Genomic DNA, 21,427 nt, shown 5'->3' with positions numbered 1-21,427 from the left:
TCTGTATAATGCTGCTCTTCAGCGGAGTGGCTTTACTGCTCTTTACTAAAATTCATAAATAAAGGTGCACCGGACTATAAGGCGCACTAATGGTTTTTGGAAAAAATTAAGGATTTTAAGTGCACCTTATAGTGTGAAAAATACGGTATATGGCCACTGTATATGGCGCACACACTAGAGACATACAGCATATCTACATATATTTACCTATCCCTCTCTTTCTCTCTCTCTTTTGCAGTATATCCGTAGTTGTATAACAGTGGGCAAGTTGCCCCACCTGATGTTGGTCAGTAAGGACAGTTTGTACAGTCAGCTTCCTGCCAGTGGATTTGTTGCCCCGTCCTACAGCCGACGAACTCCCCAGCCCAGCCCCTGCCCTGGGGGGTCCGACCCCTCACCCCCTCGCTCACTGTGGGCCTTCAACACACTCCTCAGGGTGCGCCTGCTGTGCGCTACTTACGTCAACGTCAACATTCGAGACATCGACAAGGTAGAGTGTGTATTACCATAGCTACATTTATAGAGTGATATTAATATTCACCATAATATTCTATCTAACCAGGCATGTCAAATTTGTATGTGTATATGTGTCTGTTAGATCTACGTAAGGACGGGAATATATCACGGAGGAGAGCCTCTATGTGATAATGTTAACACACAGAGAGTACCCTGCTCCAACCCCAGGTAAACACACAAAAACCCATTAACACACACACATGCTCACGTAACACGTAACAACTATCTGAAAACACAACATTTAAAGTAGAACTCTGGTATCAAATTTACGTTTGTTGTAGTAAAACATGATAAAGAGTAATATCCTTTGTTGAAAATCCCACCTCTGTTTTCCCACAGCTTTCCAAGATCCAGTACATTTATTCTGTTTGTCCAAACCTGCTTTAAAATGAATGAAATGGGGCATATTTTTCCCCTGCAGATAAATTGCTTTTTTACACTGTTATCCAGGCTCAAAGTAGCTCCACATCTCATTGGTAGAATCTAGAAAGCCCTGACATTTAAAACCAGGCATTCATCACTTTAAAAGTGCACAAGAAGTTTATCAAAAACACTGTTCACAACCTATAGCGTGACCTAATCTCCGGACACCACCATCTTAAGATAAGGTCACGATCAGTAGAGTGATGACGGCACCCAGATATGCCCCATATCATCCATTCTGAAGCATGTTTGGGCAAAATGAATAAAATTACTGGATCTCGGAAAGCTGTGGGAGAGCGAAGGTAGGCTATTCAATGAAGGTCAATTTTACAACAGAGTTCTCCTTTAACTGGCCTGTTTTCCTCTTTGTGTGTGTGTGTGTTTGTGTTTGTGTTTTAGATGGAACGAGTGGTTGACGTATGACATCTATCTGACGGATCTGCCTCGCTCAGCCCGGCTTTGCCTCTCCATCTGCTCTGTGAAAGGCCGCAAGGGTGCTAAAGAGGTCAGTCTGTCACATTATGCTCACACTATTACAGCTCACTATGACCTGTTCCACCTTTTAAAACCTATTACAGCACATTACAGCTTTTTATTATTACCACCTGTTTGATCGCACCACATTACCTCCTATCCCTGTTTTATTACATCACATTTTACATGATTACACTCTACTACATTGTATTAATAGTAGTGGTGTCAAACGGTTAAAAAATAAATCAAATTACTGTATTTTTCGGACTATAAGGCGCACCGTATTATAAGACGCACTATCAAAGAACGCCTATTTTCTGCTATTTTTCCATACATAGGGCGCATCGCATTATAAGGCGCGTTAAGTGAACAGGGGTGGCGCCATGTTTCCCTTCCCCCACCGGGGGTGGTCGCTTGCCGGTGGAGCGTCTCAGTATACAAATCTAGCTTTTTCAAAGTCAAACGAGTGCTGGATATTAATCTACACAGATTCCTCTCCTGAAAACTGTTTATTTGGGTGAGTAACGTGCTTCAGTTTATTTACAGTAAGCTTAGATTTCCAGATGTCCACTAAGGCTTGCTGCACCAGCGTTAGCATAGCTATCCGCTAGCACGCTAGCTAGTCACCTAAACTAGTAAAGTTAACCCAAACTTAAACGACAGCGTTACACTGAGTAATCCTGCGTGTTCTGGTAAGACAGTGAGATATTAGCTAGCGATTCGTCCCCCGTAGCTTGTTTTAACACGGTAAACAAGCAGATTACAGGCTGATAAAACTCACCTCTGAGAGAGTTAGCGCTTAGCATCTAGCTAATGCTAGCCAGGCAAAGCAGCACAGACTTACAGGCCGATAACTCACCTCTGAACGGTGAACGCTTAGCGATTAGCATCTAACTCTAATAATACTGCTCCAGCAGTATTAAAAGTACTAAATTTAGATAATACTGATCTCTGAACAGTGAAAAAGCTAGCTAGCTTAGCGGTTAGCATCTAGCTAATGCTATTGCTGCTCCAGCCACGGAGCTGCACGGCTCTGCACGGAGTGTGTGTTTACTGCTCCTTACACCTGACGGGTAAAATTTAGATAATACTGATCTCTGAACAGTGAATAAGCTAGCTAATGCTATTTGCTGCTCCAGCCTCGGAGCTGCACGGCTCTGGACTCTGTATAGCACTGAAACTCTGTATAACGCTGCACGGAGTGTGTGTTTACTGCTCCTTACAACCTGACGAGTAAAATTTAGATAATACTGATCTCAGTGAATAAGCTAGCTAGCTTAGCGGTTAGCATCTAGCTAATGCTATTGCTGCTCAGCCTCGGAGCTGCACGGCTCTGGACTCTGTATAGCACTGAAACTCTCTATAACGCTGCACGGAGTGTGTGTTTACTGCTCCTTACAACCTGACGAGTAAAATCCATACAAAAGGCGCACCGTATTATAAGACGCACTGTCAATTTTTGTGAAAATTAAAAGTTTTTAAGTGCGCCTTATAGTCCGAAAAATACGGTACTCAGGACAATATTCTTTGAATTGATTAATCACACTTTTTATAGTTTATATTTAAATGCATGTAAAAAAAAATGAACGTAGGAAATGTAAAATGCAGTTATATTAAAAAATTGTGGTGTCAGTTAAAATACTAGTATATACTTGTATGTTTTTAAGGGAAGATAAAACCAACATGGGGCCCTGTAATAAAGAATGCATGAGAAATTGGGTAGAGGAAACTTTTTTAAAACTTTATTGTAAACATCTCAGCATGGTTATACGAATTTCTGAATTAATAAAGCTTAATTTGCTGAGTATAAAGATCTCAGGAAGTGTTTGGTATTGCACACATGCTCACAATGGGGGGATGACCATTTAAATGGCCTGTGCTGTACCACAGAGACCTTTAACCTTATTTTTACCATTTTATACCATAAATGTGCTTTGGAGCTGCATTAGCTTATGTATGAACTAAAAAATAACCATGTGAAATTTATGTGGAGCGAGTCTGAGTGTCCTATCTGCTCCATGTGCTTCATGTTTCACCTGCTCCAAAGCTCACTGTCTGGGTCGGAGCTGGAAGTCTATACTGAGATTAGTTCTCCACACCAGGGGATATCTCCTCTGGCATTGTTGTCAAACTTGGTGCTGTAATTAATTTGCATAAAAAAATAATAATAACGTGTTACTGATTACAAATTAATTGTGTGTTGAAATCCCTGATTATTAATATTATTGCAAATTTTAAGCAATTATTATTGATGACACCTCCTTTATGAGACTTTTTAAAATCTTTTTTATACATTAAGTTTTATAAAGCAGATGGACTTTTCATGACTGCAGTCCTATTGTAACCTGTGTGTGTGTGTGTGTGTGTGTGTTTGTGTGTGTGTCTTTGCTTGTGTGTGTGTGTGTGCAGGAGCACTGTCCGTTGGCCTGGGGGAATGTAAATCTGTTTGACTATAAGGACACGCTGGTCAGTGGTAAGGTGGCTCTGGGTCTGTGGCCGGTTCCACACGGACTAGAGGACCTACTCAACCCCATCGGGGTGGCGGGATCCAACCCCAACAAGGTGGGAGCTCTGTGTATATATGTGTGTGTGTGTGAGACACTTTGGCTACTCTGTATTATTGAATATGTTTTGTTTTGTTCTCACTGTTTACACTCACTTGTTAATCCAATGACAGGATGCGCACCGCTGATGATGATGAAGCTAATGCTGTTTATAGAACACTGGTACTGTCTGAAGGTACTATAATAATAGTTGTGTGTGTGTGTGTGTTTCTGCAGGAGACGCCGTGTGTGGAGCTGGAGTTCTCCTCCTTTAATCAGATGGTGGTCTTTCCAGATGAACAGCAGATCGAGGAGCATGCCAACTGGATCGTCTCACGAGAGCTGGGCTACAACTACTCTCTTAGTCTGGTAATACACACACACACACACACGTACACAAACACACACTTTTATATACATTCTTGTGCATCTCGGCAGAACATTGTTACACTGGTAACATTGTAGTGAAGGGGCTGGAAACAGCTAAACTAAGTTAGTCAGTAGGACAGTCACACTGGTGCAGGTGGTAATAACAATGACTGATAACTGATGATGATGGCGATGGAGATAATGGTGATTATGATAATAATGTTAACCCTTGTGTGGTGTTTGTTTTCATTTTTCATCAAATGATACTAAAAAAATATTTTTTCTAACTCAAACTCATTGGCATTGGCTCATTTTTTTGTGAAAAACATATATCAAAACACATTTATATTACATACAGTATGTTTGGCCAAGGGCTAATAAACATTGCTTCATTTGTAAATTTGAAACTAAACAAATTTTCTACTCATATCTTGAGTTTAATTCATTTTCTTTTACATTTTATTAAAAAACTAATAAAAAAAAGAGTAGCACTTTTTAAAAGAAATGTAACATAAGAAAGATAAAGGGCAAATATTAACCATGTAAGCTGTTTATATTGCTTGCAATTTAGGTGAAGCAAGCACGTGTAAAGCAATTTAATGTAAAATTGCTTAATTTTGCTGAATTAAATACAAGTAACTAAGTAAACGAGTAACAAAAATATGAACACCACACAAGGGTTAAGGATGATGGTGATGATGATTGATAAGGGTGATGGTGGTAATGATGAAAGTGATGATGGTGGTGATGTTGTAGAAAATGCCATTTAAATGCATTTCAATATTCGGAGCATCCCTAATAACAATGACACTGAAAATGATGAGGGTGATGATGATTAAGATGATGATGATTAAGATGATGATAGCAGTGTGTCTCTCTCTCTGTTCAGAGTAATCGTCTGGCGTGTGATAGCACCATCTCTCAGGCGGAGCTGGAACAGTTACGTTCACTCTGCAGCAGAGATCCCCTGTATGAGCTCTCAGAACAGGAGAAAGACTTTCTGTGGAGACACAGGTACACACAAACACACACACACACACTCCCACACACACATGCACATCGTGCCACTGTCAAGACAAAATCTTGTATTTTAAAAATAACCATCTGTAAATAAATAAAGAAAGCACATAAGTTTTATGGTCCAAAACTGTAATTGTGCCATATAGTATTAAATTACCAATATGCAACTATTTTTTAGTAATAAATGATAAAATGATCAGGATGTATCATCAGTTATTAAGGAAACATGTTGAGTGAAAGCACTGGCAGCTCTTTTCAGCAGGGCTTCATCCCGTACCTATTTTAAGTGTGCAGTCCGTCCCGGAGTTTTGTGTCCGTTTTGTCCTCTGTCTCCGCCTGCTGCTCATTCCCCAACACTTACTCCACCCCCGAGGTTGCCAGCATGTACAGCGAACGCAGCACAGCAAAAGAGCTAGCAGAGCTGGTTCAGTTATACCTCAGCTGCTACACAGCTTACAAAGCCTCAGCATTACAAAGCTCAGTGAAGAAGGAATATAACAATATAACAACTGTAGGCCTCTCTCACATGTTAATGTTTAATGTTCATGAGCCACCATCAGGAGAACACTGAGCAACAATGGTGTGCATGGCAGGGTCACAAGAAAAATGCTTTTACTGTCCAAAAAGTACATTGCTGCTCACCTGCAGTTTGCTAAAGATCACGTGGACAAGCCAGAAGGCTATTGGAAGCAGTACTATGCTATGCTGCTGCATACAATAATGTATTGTGTTATAATGCATGTTATAGTGTACTGCACTATACAGTACTATACTATGCTGCTTAATACTATTCTCTTCTATGCTTTAATGCACTATACTATACAGTGCTATAATATGCTCCACTAGACAATACTGTATTAGGCTATAAAGTGCTATATTGTACTGTATTACATTATAATATACTATTCAGTACTATACAATATTTCGATATACAGCACCTTACTGTAATGTGTTGTAATACTGCACTATACTATACTGTACTATACTGCATTGTGCTATGTATAATAACAAAAAACATAGTTGCATTTGAACACACTGAAAACAACACAAAACAACACTAGTCTTCAAACTGATTCTGCTGGAACCAGGTTTGAACATGTCACTCTTATTTCAGGCATTACTGTGTGAATATTCCTGAGAGTCTTCCTAAACTGCTGCTGGCTGTCAAATGGAATTCCAGAGATGAGGTGTCACAGGTAGGAAAGCAGGATGATGTCACAAATCCATTTTTGGTTGAAATATATAAAATGTACAGTGTTGAAAAGAAAAGTAAGTTCTGTTTTACTTGTCTGCATGTTGTGTGTGTGTGTGTGTGAGTAGATGTATTGTCTGTTGAGGGACTGGCCCCTGATGCAGCCTGAGAGCGCTCTGGAGCTGCTGGACTGTAACTTTCCTGATCCAATGGTGAGAGAGTTCGCTCTGCGCTGTCTCATCCAGGGTCTCACAGACGATAAGATCAGCCAATACCTGCTGCAGCTTGTACAGGTGAGGCCACTTCATCAGAAACACCCACACGGCGCTTCCTATCACTGGCCACTTTATTAGAAAAACCCACACTGTGCTTCTGCCTAATGGCCACTTCATTACAAACACCTACCTTGTGCTTTCACTCGTTGGCCACTTTATTAGAAACACCAACATTGTGCTTTCACTCTCTGGCCACATTATTAGAAACACCAACATTGTGCTTTCACTCTCTGGCCACTTTATTAGAAACACCTACCTTGTTCTTTCACTCAATGGTCACTTGAGTAGAAACACCTGCATAATGCTTTCACTCTCTGGCCACTTTATTAGAAACACCTACCATGTGCTTTCACTCTCTGGCCACTTTATTAGAAACACCTACCATGTGCTTTCACTCTCTGGCCACTTTATTAGAAACACCTACCATGTGCTTTCACTCTCTGGCCACTTTATTAGAAACACCTACCATGTGCTTTCACTCTCTGGCCACTTTATTAGAAACACCTTCCTTGTGCTTTCACTCACTGACCACTTTATTAGAAACACCTTCCTCATGATTTCACTCACTGGCCACTTTATTAGAAACACCTACCTTGTGCTTTTTCTCACTGGACACTTTATTATGTGTTTATTTAGGTTTTGAAGTATGAGATGTATCTGGATAATCCTCTTGCTCGATTCCTGATAAAGAAAGCGCTGACCAATCAGAGGATCGGACACTTCTTCTTCTGGCACCTAAAGTGAGTGAGATCACAGTAAATATAATGAAGATGAGGGTTATTCTGATGATGATGAAGATGATGAGGATGATGATTATGATGATGATGTTTGTGTGAAGGTCTGAGATGCACAATAAGACGGTGTCGCGCCGTTTCGGGCTGCTGTTGGAGGCGTTCTGCAGGGCTTGTGGAATGTATCTGAAACACCTGAACAGGCAGGTGGAGGCCATGGACAAACTGGTCAACCTTACAGACACTCTGAAGCACGAGAAGAAGGACGAGACGCAGAAGGTAAAATTAGCCTTTCAACATTCCAGTTAGTACTTTCAATACAAACTGGCATTTTTGTCTAGAACTATCAAGAATTATATCACAATCATAACCTGCTCTTCTCCTTCTCTAGATTTCCTCTTCTTCTTCCAGCTCTTCTTCAGAACCTTTCTTTTTGTTGCACTTTTCTTCTCCTTCTGCGGCACTTTTCCAACTCTTCTCTGGCTCCTCTTCTTCCGCAGCACTTCTCTGACTCCTGTTCTGCTGCAGCTTTTCTCCATATGTTCTCCAGCTCCTCTCATTCTGTATTTTTTCTCTTCATCTTTTCATGCTGTTCTCCTTCTGAAGCTCTCATCCTGATCTTCTCCTTCTGCAGCTCTATTTTAGCTCTTTTATAGCTCATCTTTATCTGCAGACCATCTCCAACTTTTCTCTCTCACCTCATTTTGTAGCCCTTCTTTTTCCAACTCTTCTTCAGTTCCTCTCGGTCTGAAGCTCTTCTCCAGCTCCTCTGCTTGTGCACCTCTTCTCCAGCTCAAATACTTCTGCAGGTCTTCTCTGACTTTTTACCTTCTGCAGATATTTTCTCTATGTTTTCCTTTCATTCTGTAGTTCTTCTCCTCTCCTGCAGTTTTTCTCCAGTTTTCTGTTCTCTTTCAAATATCTTCTTTAGTTCTTCTTTGGCTGCTCTTATCCAACTAATTTTTTTCATCAGCTCTTCTCCAGCTTATCACTTTCTGTAGCTCTTCTCCAGCTCAATTTTTGTCCCCAGATCTTGTGTCTATCTTCTCATGTAGCTCTTATGTAGCATCTCCTCCTGAAGCTCCGCTCTGCTCTTTTCCCACCTGCAGCTCTTCTTTAGCTCATCTCATTCTGCAATTTTTCCTCCAGCTTATTTTATTTCCACATACCTGCTTCTGCAGTTCTTTCCAAGCTCCTCTCCTTCTGTAGCTTATCTCCAGCTCATCTGTTTCTTCGGCTCATCTCCAGCTCTATTTCTGTCCACAGATCTTTTGTCTATCTTCTCCTGCAGCTCTTCTTTAGGTCTTCTTCTCCAGTTTGTCTCTTCTTGTAGTTCCTGCAGCTCTTCTTTAGCTCATTCTGCAATTTTACCTCAAGCTTATTTTTTTGCCCAGCTCTTCTCTTCCTGGAGTTCTTCTTCAGCTTATCTCCATCTTCAACTACTTTATAGCTGTTTTATGGCCTTTTAAAGCTCTTTTCAATAATATTCTGCCAGCTTGTAGTGTTCATAACTCTACTAAGCTGCTAACAGGGCCAAACTTACTTATTCACACATCATATTAAATAACACAAAATCATCTACCAACATCTACCTTCATCTGCATGCTAAACACATTATCTGTGTTTTAGAGTCCCATAGAAGACTAAAACCACCTGTTTTGAAGCAGTCCGATGTGTATAGTGTGTCCGAGTCTTGTGTATGGACTGTCTGGAGTGTGCTTTGGCTATGTGTGTGTGTGTGTGTGTGTAGTTTCTGAAAAAAATGTGTTTTCCTTCAGAGCCGACAGGAACCCTGTGACTAATAGCAGCTGCTGCATGTAAACTGCTGGAATCTCCGTTAGTGAGCACTGACTCACCATTCTCACTCAGACGTGTGTGTGTGTGTGTCTGTGTCTGTGTGATAGAGTGTGTGTGTGTGTGTGAAAAGCGGGAAGTGTGGGTGGTGTTTTTGTTCCATAGCAGAGTCTGACAGAATAAATGTGATAAACAGTGAAATGAACTGTTTCATTAATTTATTATTGGTGATAATTATTACTGAAGATCTGATGTCTATATTCTAGTCTTGTGCTTTGATTGGTGATTAAGGATGGATCTTTCTTCTGGCTGTTTTAGACCCAGATGAAGTTCCTGGTGGAGCACATGTCTCGCCCTGATTATATGGAGGCACTGCAGGGATTTGTCTCTCCTCTAAACCCTGTACACCAACTGGGCAACCTCAGGTACACACACACACACACACATACACACACTTTACACAAATGTCAAACATACACATATACTATTTACCGCATTTTTCGCACTTTTAATTTTCCCAAAAATCATCAGTCTGCCTTATGTATGAAGGTTATAAGGAACTGAACTGCAGCATTATGTATTATCGGCTTGTAGCCTGCTCGTAACCCTGGCTAGCACTGATGGAGCAGCATTAGCATTAGTTGCTAACCCCGCTAACTCTTTTGTCGTTCAGAGGGGAGTATATCAGACTGTAGTCTGCGCATTTACCGTGTTAAAACAAGCTACATTGGACAAACCACTAGCTAATATCTCCCTGGATTACTGGAGCACTCAGGGTAGCACTCCAGTTTAGTGCTGTCAGGTGGTTAGCTGCTAATGCTAATGCTCCAGCCTTAGTGCTGGAAAAATTTGGAAATATAAGCTTTATGTAAATAAATTATAAATAAGCAGAAGTGCTAAACTCACCCAAATAAACAGTTTTCAGGAGAGAAATCTTTGTAGATTTTTGCCTTTTAAAGAAAGTCTTTTTTATTACAGTTTTGTTTATTAAGCTTAGCTTTACTTAACTTAGTTAGCTACCCCCCACCACCACCCAGCGGCGAGACCTGCTGAATTAGTAAAAGAAGTTTCTTATAGTATTTCTGAAAATGCGCCTTATAATCCACTTAAGCTTTATGTATGAAAATAGATGTTTATTGATAGTGCGCCTTATAACCCAGTGCGGTATGGATAAAAATATTGTTTGTATATTGTATATATAAAAAAACATTTTGTAGTATTTATACACATTTATTAATAACAGAATCCTGTAATCCACTGTTTATTTAGCCCACAAGATGACGCAAAGTATATTTCTCTCTCTCTCCCCTGTATTGCTCTGTATCTCTCTCTTTTTCTCTCAGGTTAGAGGAGTGTAGAATAATGTCATCAGCGAAGCGCCCTCTTTGGCTGAACTGGGAGAATCCCGACATCATGAGTGAACTGCTCTTCACCAACAACGAGGTCATCTTCAAAAACGGAGACGGTAAGAGACAAAGTGAAATCTGATTATGATCCAAACCAATATGTAGACAAGAAATCAATAACTAGCCCTATGTGGTTTTAATTTATGTGAATGTTGCTGTGTGTTAATATGTGTGTGTGTGTGTAACAGATCTGAGGCAGGACATGCTGACGCTGCAGATTATTAAGATCATGGAGAATATCTGGCAGAATCAGGGACTGGACCTGCGGTGAGACTTCCACCAATCTCACTTTACCAGTCATACTCTCCACCAATCACAGTCCAGAATCTACACTCTCCACAAATCACACTTCACGAGGCACACTCCAGCATCCACTCACTTTACCAGTCATAATCTCCAACAATCACTTTCTCCGCCAATCACAGTCCAGCATCTACATTCTCCACCAATCACACTCCAGCATCCACATACTCCACCAGTCATACTCTCCACCAATTACAGTCCAGCATCCACACTCTCCACCAATCACACTCTCTACCAAACACACTCCAGCATCCACATTCTCCACCAGTCATACTTTCCACCAATCACAGTCCAGCATCTATACTCTCCACCAATCACACTCCAGCATCCACATTCTCCACCAATCACTCTCTCCACCAATCACAATCCAGCATCTACACTCTCCACCAATCACACTTCACCAGTCATACTGTCCCTCCACAAATTAAACATCAACACTTTTAACCAATTAATCTCACCATCTACACTCCACTAGGCTTTGGCGTTATTTTCATATCGTTGTACCATCTCAAAATATTTGACCGTGCATGACCGCCCAACCCTACTCTCCACCAATCACATTTCACCCTTTATTCCCTTTGGGGTTCATCAAAAGTTTTAGTGATAGAGGTAGAGGTTCTGTTGAATCATTGAATGCTATCATGGATTCCCCCCCTCCTCTCTCTCTCTCTGCAGGATGCTGCCATACGGGTGTCTCTCTATCGGCGACTGTGTTGGGCTGATTGAGGTGGTGAAGAACTCCTACACTATAATGCAGATCCAGTGTAAAGGTGGTCTGAAGGGGGCGCTGCAGTTCAACAGTAACACACTTCACCACTGGATCAAAGAGAAAAACAAAGGAGAGGGGTAAGAATAAATAAACGTTGAAACAAAAAAATAACAAGGTTCTGTACCAATCCTGAGAATTCTTTAAAAAAAAAAAAAGTGTAAACAGGACCCTTTCAGTGATTTAGTGAATTAACAATACACCAAAGCACTAAAACAATAATCTGCTATAAATATTTATATATTTGTGTTTGATAAACTTAATGCTTCTGGTAAAATGTTCTTGGTAACACAACAAAAGACAAGAATATACTACTGCATCAAAATAATGTTATATGTAATACAACAATATAATGTAATGTTTTATGTAGTATACACATTATACTACTTCCAAGCATTCAGTAGAAATGAATATTATTAAAGATATATAATATAAAAAGAATGTAATGTAAAAAAAAAATAATAATAATAATACTTAACTAAATATTTAGTGCATGCAAACAAACAATTTTATACAAAAATACCTACCATTTTGCATTGGTAGGATTGTAGATTAATACTAGAAAACATCATCCGAACAAAATAAATTATGGATTTATTAACAAACAAAAAAAAATGAATTTTAGATTTTAGAATCATCAAAGTAGGCAGCTCCTGATTAGATTACTTTTTAGCCTTTTCTCAGTCAGCTTTATGAAGTAGTCGCCTAAAATGGCTTTCAGTTAAAGACCATCAAAAAGGTTATGATGAAACTGGCTCTCATCAGGAACACCCCAGAAAAGGAAGAGCAGGAGTTTCTTCTGTTGCACAGAATATGTTCATCAGAGTTACCAGCTTTAGAAACTACAAAGTAAACTGCACCCCAAATAAGACCCACCTAAATGCTTCTATATGCTTCTTCATAGTCTGGATGACTTCAGTTGTCATTTACGATGTAGAAAAATATATATACATGCTCTCTCTCTCTCTCTCAGCTATGATAAAGCGATTGATCTGTTCACTCGCTCCTGTGCTGGTTACTGTGTGGCCACGTTCATCCTGGGTATTGGAGACCGACACAACAGCAACATCATGGTCAAAGAGAACGGACAGGTATGATTAATCAGACTTAGAGCATTATTATATTAGGACGATTTTTCATTGGTAAATGAAACATACATTCTCTCTCTCTCTCCCTCACTTTCTTTCATTTTCTTTCACTCTCTCTAGCTGTTCCATATAGACTTTGGTCACTTCCTGGACCATAAGAAGAAGAAGTTTGGGTATAAACGTGAGCGTGTGCCCTTCGTCCTGACTCAGGACTTCCTCATCGTCATCAGTAAAGGCATGCAGGAGTGCACCAAGACCAAGGAGTTTGAGAGGTCAACACAATCAACCACATACTCTTACTCACACACTTACATATCAAATCTATTCAATTAAAATCTTTAAATTAATTAAAAGGCTTTTTATTTGTCAGTTAAAGTACCTCATCATTGATACTGGTTGTCAGGGCCAGCCTTTAGGGCTCCTACTCTTGGTAGGGCCAGCCTTTAGGGCTCCTACTCTTGGTATTGTCAGCCTTTAGGGCTCCTACTCTTGGTAGGGCCAGCCTTTAGGGCTCCTACTCTCGGTAGTGTCAGCCTTTAGGGCTCCTACTCTTGGTAGGGCCAGCCTTTAGGGCTCCTACTCTCGGTAGGGCCAGCCTTTAGGGCTCCTACTCTTGGTAGGGCCAGCCTTTAGGGCTCCTACTCTTGGTAGGGCCAGCCTTTAGGGCACCTACTCTTGGTAGTGTCAGCCTTTAGGGCACCTACTCTTGGTAGTGTCAGCCTTTAGGGCTCATACTCTTGGTAGTGCAAGCTTTTAGGGCCTTTTATCTTAATAATTTCAATCTTTCTGACTTTACTCTTGGTAATGCTGCTTTTAGGGCTCCTACTCTTGGCAGTTTCACCCTTTAGAGCTCCTATTCTTGGTAGTTCCAGCCTTCATGGCTCCTTCTCTTGGTAGTGCCAGTTTTTAGGGCTCCTACTTTTGGTTCTGCCAGTCTTTAGGGCTCCTACTCTTGGTAGTTCCAGCCTTTATGGCTCCTTCTCTTGGTAGTGCCAGCCCTTAGGGCCTTTTCTCTTAATTTTGTCAGTGTGTATGGCTTTTACTCTTGGTGATGCTGCTTTTAGGGCTCCTACTCTTGGAAGTTCCAGCCTTTATGGCTCCTTCACTTGGTAGTGCCAGTCTTTAGGGCTCCTACTCTTGGTACTGCCAGTATTTAGGGCTTCCACTCTTGGTAAGGCAAGCCTTTGGGGCTCCTACCCTTGGTACTGCCAGTCTTTAGGGCTCTTACTCTTGGTAAGACTAGCCTTTGGGGCTTCTACTCTTGGTACTGCCAGGCTTTAGGGCTTCTGCTCTTGGTAAGGCGAGCCTTAGGGGTTCCTGCTCTTGGTAGGGCAAGCCTTTAGGGCTTTTTATCTTTAATCTTGGAAATGCTGCTTTTAGGGTTCATATTCTTGGTAGTTCCAGCCTTTAGGGCCTTTTCTCTTATTTATATCAATGTGTATGGCTTTTACTCTTGGTAATGCTGACTTTAGGGCTCCTACTCTTGGCTTGCTCAAAGACGCAGCTTTATTGACTGTGCCCTTTCTGTCTGCAGGTTTCAGGAGATGTGCTACAAGGCCTACCTGGCAATCCGCCAGCACGCCAGTCTGTTCATCAACCTGTTCTCACTGCTGCTGGGCTGTGGGATGCCGGAGCTGCAGAGTTTTGATGACATTGCCTACCTGCGTAAAACCCTCGCTCTGGAGAAGAGCCAGCAGGAGGCGCTGGAGTACTTCACCAAACAGATGAACGACGCCCACCATGGCGGCTGGACCACCAAGATGGACTGGATCTTCCACACTATCAGGCATATGCCTAATGAGCACTGATCTACACACACACCCAGAGACTCACAAACACACTCATACACACTGTTACTTACACACGGACCAAGATACACACACTGACACTGGAAAGACTGAAAAGACAACCAGTTACTCTCATTTGCTCAAAGAAATACACTTAAACACACCTGCAGACACACAGACTTACACTCTGGAAACTGGAAAGCCACTCATTTATTCACACAGAACATTAATAGAACAGTAATAGAATACTCCGTGATGTACACACACACACAGTATTTATTACACACACTGTGAGCGACAGTATTATGATATTTAGTTGTACCAACCTGATCTCATACCAAATTGTCACTTTACTTATGTCTTTCCACAGATCTAGCTGCAGAGCTAACTTCAGTCACTGTTCTCATGAAAACAATGGCCAGTATATTTTACTTTTTTCATCCTTTAGGGCTCTTACCAAAATGATTTTTACCAAATAATTTGTGTCAGTGAAAGAAATTAATATTTATTAATATTATACTGAATATTTATACAGAACAAAGAGATTTGTAACTCAAAATCAGAATAATCTACACAATTATACATATATGTATATCATATCTAACCAACAAGTAGCTTAATGGCTAACCTGCGCACACCCTGTTGAGGCTTGTTAGTGTATGCATTTAGGGCTCTTGGTATTATCAGCCTTTAGAGCTTATGGTAATTCTATCAGTCTGGGATTTGGTAGTGCCAGTCTTTTGGGTTTCTTGCAATGCCAGCCTTTAGGGCTTTTACTCCTGGGATTGTCAGCCTTTAAGGCTTTTGGTAATGGCAAGTTTAGGGTTTTACTCCTGGGATTGTCAGCCTTTAAGGCTTTTGGTAATGGCAGGTTTAGGGTTTTACTCCTGGGATTGTCAGCCTTTAAGGCTTTTGGTAATGCCAGGTTTGGTGTTGTACTCTTGGTAGTGTCAGCCTTTAAGACTTTTGGTATGAAAATTCCAGCCCTATAGGGCTTGTAGTAATGCCAGAATTTAGGGCTTTTGGTAACGCCAAGTTTGGGGTTTTACTCTTTAAGGCTTTTGGAAATGCCAGGTTTTGGGTTTTACTCTTGGTATTGTCACTTTTAAGGCTTTTGGTGATGGCAAGTTTGGAGCTTTTACCATTGGTAGTGTCACCTTTAAGGCTTTTGGTAATGCCAGGTTTTAGGGCTTTTACTTTTGTTAGTGTCAGCCTTTAAGGCTTTTGGTATGAAAATTCCAGCCCTATACTGCTTGTAGTAATGCCAGAATTGATGGTTTTTGGTAACGCTAGCCTTTAGTACTGCTGAGCTTTAGGCTATTACTCTTGGTAGTGTCAGCCTTTAAGGCTTTTGTTAATGCCAGCTTTTGGCGCCTTTACTCTCTCTTTTAGGTCTCTTAGTAGCGCTAGTCTATAAAGCTCTTGGTTGTCCAAAGTTTTAAGGCTCTTATTCTTGGTAATGTCATATTTTACAGTTCTTTGAAATGGCAGTATTTATGGCTCTTGATATTGTCAGAATTTGGGGCTCTTACTCTGGGTAGGGCCAGCCTTTAAACCTTTTACATGTGGGTGTCCATGATAAACACTGGGAACAGATATTTTGTATGAAATATTATGTAAAGAGTTAAGAGCTTCAAATGTTGCTGTGCAGTCCTTTTAAAAGAAGAAGTATTGGATTGCTCTTAGTAGCGTTTGTTACTGAAAACTTCTGTATCAGTATTATAAAAAAAGTGCCACCGTGTCGCGTGAAAAGTCAAATAACAGAAAAAACAGCAAAGTGTATTTTAAAAAAATGCATTAATGTAGCTTTTAGATATTTTGGTATGACTTCGGGTTGGCTTTGCACAAGTACAAGGAGCACAACAATAATAATTTATTACACACACAACACGAGTAACTAATGATGTGTAGCATTTCTGAGCTGAACTGATGAACTCTAGCACCACAGAGGATTCACACTTGTTGCAAAACAACACAGGGAATGGGAAATGTAGTCTGAGAGGTTTCTTTCTTGGGATCATTATCGCAGCCTTTGGGCACTTTTACTGTTTTATAGAAATTATTTTCATAAGCCTGCAAACTTATGCACATTTACTATATCTACTCTCTCTGTTTAACACACACACACACATGCACACACTTTCACACACTCAAAAGTGGGTTGTCCACTGCTTCCTGCACTAATGTAGTTATAGACAAACACACATACAAGCACACACAGAGCACTGCACAAGTATAACTGCACTAAGTAGGGAGGAGTTAGAGGGGTGATGATTGTGAAGAGTCCTGAATCTCACAGTTGAAATTCAGCCGTTTTACTTCTTTCTGTTTTTGGATGATTATGATATGATAGTGATGATTATGATGATAAAGATGATGATGTGGAGTGGGTGGAGGCAGTCCAGTGCTGTTGTTTTCTTCAGGCTGATTTGAGGTCAGGTTTGCACTCTGGGGAATAGAGCTGTTCTCAGATCAGCTAGCACTGGACTTTTACTAGGGCCTGACTGATACATACTTTTGCTGATAATATTGTCCGATTATTTTTTTTATTATTATTATTTATTATTATTAACTACATGCACAAGAAGAATACCAAATGCAACAAATTAAAGCACAACACAAAAACAAAAAATTATATGAATCTTTTTTTTATATATATATATATAATTGTTCCATAATTTGTTACTCAAATACTTACCATAATTAACATGTTGCTTTAATTTATTTAAAAAAGTTATATAATGGATATAAATTAGGACAAATAATTACTCTTTAAATTTGACAATCATATTTAACCTAATGAGTCATATGACCAGTAATGACCCATATTTGACCTTAGAATAATTTGATAATTCTAACTGATTTTAAATCATATTATACCACAGTTAGTTCCAACCCTGTAATGTGGTTGGCTAAGAAGGCCATCTATGAGTGCCATTATCAGCTGGTAATGCATTGTAACCAAAGCTCTCCATGTATTACTCGAGGTTTGTGCTATAACGCGTAACATTGGCACAGCATTGCCAATATTACGCGTTATAGCACTTCCTCTCGTGTATTATTGCTTAATTATTAAAAAATCTTTGTAGTGAAACATGACTAAAATAAAGCATTACCAAATTAAAACAATTACTTCTTAATATAATATCGTTCTCAGTATCAGTGATCTGTATCGTATCGGTCAGGCCTTAACTCCACCTGAACTCTCCACTAGAGTTCCTGATCCTCCTCAGGGTTCCCTAAAGGTGTTTAGGGTTGAGCTTTGGTGGGCACTGCCGTTACAGTGCCAAACTGGAGGACGGGTTACCTCCAGCATACATGCCTCACAATGCACTGCAACTGGAAACAGTAAAACACTTGAGTAGCACGGTGTGTCGCGGTGAAGCCGTGACGGTCTTCCTCAGTACAAAGACCCCGACTGCAGCTGTTTTAGCGTTAGCGTGTCTGTGCTCGTATTGGGAGCTGTGTTTGTTACAGTTTTTATTGAGTAGGTTAGAACTTCCAAACCAGCCGACGACGTGCATCACTGTGAACGCACTCCAACCCAGAACCAGCCAACCGAAAACTATGCGTTTAAAACAATCAGTCCTATTGATCAATCAGTCACTGCTTTTCAATGAAATTTCACAGTTCAGTCATTAATCTTAAGTAATTATGATCTGAGATTTGCTTTGCTCTAAAAGAGATAAAAGAATACTTCAGAATTCAGATTCCTCAAAACAGCAACACTGAAATCATGAGTTAAACATTGTATTAAAAGGTTAGCGTAGCTTTGTGTTGAATATAAAAGCCTCAGCAGTTCTTGAAAACTGAGGTTTTGATTTCTTTGACCAAATTTGACTTGAAAAGGACTTGAATTCCATCCATTCCTCTAAACTTTTTTTCTGCTTAATTTACTTCATTTAACAAAAAGCATAATCCATCCTAGAGTCATTGTTTTCTAAAGAAACGTTTTTACACCAAATGGTGATGAATACTCTGTAACACTGTTTTTTTCACTGAGTTTTGAGAAGATTTTGGGCTGAAAACTAGTTTTTTTCACCATGTATCATTGACATGGTAAATAAACTTGGGAAGAAGTGCCAGAAAGTGACCACTTTTAAAGACATTTTAGCTCCCCTGCTTCTATATTTTTTTGGTTTATTTTTTAACAGGGTGTCTTAGGTCTATATTGTATATACTGTCAATAATATGTATTTGTGCAGTTTTGTAAAACTACAAAAATGTTGCATAAAATGCATAAAAATGCTACTATTTACAAAGAACAATTTTTTTTTTATTTAATATAGTGCATTTAGTTACAATTGGCATCTAAAATCTGTTAAAACAGATAATTCAACAAACTGTATTATTTTAAGTATTAGGGTAAACATGGGTAAAATCTTGGTGGTCATGGTAATATGGTGAGCAGTTACAAATCAAGCCCCACTCTGAATGTCTTCTCATCTCAAAACATCATCGAACATAAAATATGCGAGGACTAGTTTAGAGATATGGGTGGAATTTCTCTTTAAGGCTTCACGTCAGTATTAATGACAGATCCACACGTTTGCAGTGTGTTCTCTGCCTAATCAAACGGGTTTTAATCAGAGCGCCATCTCCACGCAGTCCAGTCTTCAGTTGTAAATGAGCTTTACGGCCGTGTTTGAGTTCAGCGTTGGGGGATTGTGTGAGTATGTGTTGGGGTGGGGGAAGGAGTTTAGCCTTTGTGTTGCTTGTCGTTTTCTTGTTTTGTTTATTTGTTCGTTTTTTTTATTATTATTAAATGAGGCGAAACGGTCTCTGTTCAAGGTTGCTGGCTTGGCTGTTCTCATGTAGTCGTCATGTTGAGTTGGAAAAAAAGGAAACTGCTCTGAAAAAAAAAATCTCATTAAAAGAAAAAAAGAGTAAAAAAAAAGAAATTGCATTTGAATATTATAATATCGTTTTTAATCTCAGTGTCTCAGAGATATATTGTTATTGTTATTGACATCAAACATTGCTAAACATTATTCAACTGCATGAACAGTTTACTGCAATCTGAAATATACATTATTGATCTGTTTATCAGAAGCACTTTTGCACTAAAAAAAGAAAAGAGTGCTGTTTGTTTGTTTGTGTCTATGAACGCAGACCAACCTAAAAAAAAAAAAAAAAAAAAATCAAGCAATATGTTACAATAGATCAGAATTAGAGACTCAGACTGGAGCAAAAGTAGACGTGTGTGTGGATCAGTAGACGTTAGTGGTCAGTAGTTGTTGTGGTGGGGTCGTGTTGGAGAATCACTGTACTGTAATTTTGATAAAAGTTTGTATTCTTCGGTCAGCTCGGTTCCGGCCCGGGAGTTGAGTCCGGTCTCAGATCGGACTGTTCTGCTCGTTCGTTATCTAATGACGTTTATAGTGATGTTTCCATGAAATAAAACATTTCTCAGCCATGGAACAAACACGCCTCCTTCTTTGTGTCTTGGGTTTGTCCGTGTTCTTCATTCATTTTCTTCCCAGCTCATTCTCTTCTCATTTTAAACAACTAATCAAAATCAGCCAATAAAATCAAGAATAAAACTAACACCGACAGTTGGATCAAAGTGAATAACGCTGATAATCTGGTTCCAATGGCTCGTTTTAGGAAGGAGTGAGCAAAACAGGAGTCCATCAATGTTAGCTAAACCTGTCAATTAACAGGTTAGTTAAAGGAGCATTCTGTAGGAAATGAGAGTGAGCGTGTAAAATTTTAAATCAATCACAGAGGGTTGTCTGCCCTGTCCACCCCTCCTTAGATGTGAAGCTCACTCGGGTTGCCAAGTTAAGGAGGCTGAATCTACGCAATCCAGTGCAAGGTGTTTTCAGTAACTCCTACCATCGCAAACAATGATGAGTCTATTATAAACCGGCTCATGTAAACTTTATTCATAGTTACAGGGGTTGGACAATGAAACTGAAACACCTGGTTCTAGACCACAATAATTTATTGTCTCGACGGACAGTTCTGGTGGAAACAGAAGAGTTGAATTTTGCCGTGATTTGGGCAGCCGTGGTTTTATACGTGGTTTTATGTTTTTTTTGGATACAATCCGGGTTAGCACCTGAACACCCCTTTCAGACAGCTTCCTCTTACAGCGTCCACAGTTAATCCTGTTGGATGTGGTTCGTCCTTCTTGGTGGTATGCTTACATTACTCTGGATACCGTGGCTCTTGATACATCACAAAGACTTGCTGTCTTGGTCACAGATGCGCCAGCAAGACGTGCACCAACAATCTGTCCTCTTTTGAACTCTGATATGTCACCCATAATGTTGTGTGCATTGCAATATTTTGAGCAAAACTGTGCTCTTATTCTGCTAATTGAACCTTCACACTCTGCTCTTACTGGTGCAATAATGTGCAATTAATGAAGATTGGCCACCAGGCTGCTCCAATTTAGCCATGAAACCTCCCACACTAAAATGACAGGTGTTTCAGTTTCATTGTCCAACTGTCCAACCCCTGTAGCTGTCCTAGCTTTATGCACTGCTAGCTGCGTAAGCCTAAGCCAAGCTTGTTATACCGGAACATCTATATTTGAGTAGTCTACCGTTTTCTCTTGTTGCAGCCCGATCTAGATCTCGGTTATAAAGTGCCCTCACTGCTGTCAAAAAAAGACAGAGAAGACTGAGCAGGTGCCTCTGGTAGGAGAGGCAGAGAAACTTTCAACTCACTGCCAATATTTACTCTTGTTTTATTCCTTATTTCGTCACTGAGACATGCCGAGGCTTTTTAGG

General features: G+C 40.0%; 1 protein-coding gene across 2 annotated transcripts in view; it reads left to right on the top strand.

The window, feature by feature from the left end:
* zgc:158659 (PI3K_p85B and PI3K_rbd domain-containing protein) overlaps positions 1-20,112 on the top strand; it is a 33,937-nt gene extending 13,825 nt beyond the window's left edge. For both annotated transcript variants that reach the window (XM_049463182.1, XM_049463181.1), the window contains exons 6-23: positions 239-490; positions 599-684; positions 1,339-1,444; positions 3,823-3,975; positions 4,194-4,325; positions 5,215-5,339; positions 6,460-6,541; positions 6,666-6,830; positions 7,449-7,552; positions 7,651-7,822; positions 9,656-9,762; positions 10,681-10,802; positions 10,932-11,010; positions 11,722-11,892; positions 12,786-12,903; positions 13,021-13,172; positions 14,435-15,504; positions 15,613-20,112. In XM_049463182.1, the coding sequence (XP_049319139.1) occupies positions 239-490; positions 599-684; positions 1,339-1,444; positions 3,823-3,975; positions 4,194-4,325; positions 5,215-5,339; positions 6,460-6,541; positions 6,666-6,830; positions 7,449-7,552; positions 7,651-7,822; positions 9,656-9,762; positions 10,681-10,802; positions 10,932-11,010; positions 11,722-11,892; positions 12,786-12,903; positions 13,021-13,172; positions 14,435-14,708 (2,400 nt within the window). In that variant the 3' untranslated portion in view covers positions 14,709-15,504; positions 15,613-20,112. The remainder of the gene's footprint in view (positions 1-238; positions 491-598; positions 685-1,338; positions 1,445-3,822; positions 3,976-4,193; positions 4,326-5,214; positions 5,340-6,459; positions 6,542-6,665; positions 6,831-7,448; positions 7,553-7,650; positions 7,823-9,655; positions 9,763-10,680; positions 10,803-10,931; positions 11,011-11,721; positions 11,893-12,785; positions 12,904-13,020; positions 13,173-14,434; positions 15,505-15,612) is intronic.
* Positions 20,113-21,427: the final 1,315 nt, after the last annotated feature.

Source organism: Astyanax mexicanus, chromosome 13, assembly GCF_023375975.1.
Source record: "Astyanax mexicanus isolate ESR-SI-001 chromosome 13, AstMex3_surface, whole genome shotgun sequence".
Classification (NCBI taxonomy): domain Eukaryota; kingdom Metazoa; phylum Chordata; class Actinopteri; order Characiformes; family Acestrorhamphidae; genus Astyanax; species Astyanax mexicanus.
Note: the sequence above shows the minus strand (reverse complement) of the source record. Positions and strands in the feature narration are given on the sequence as shown.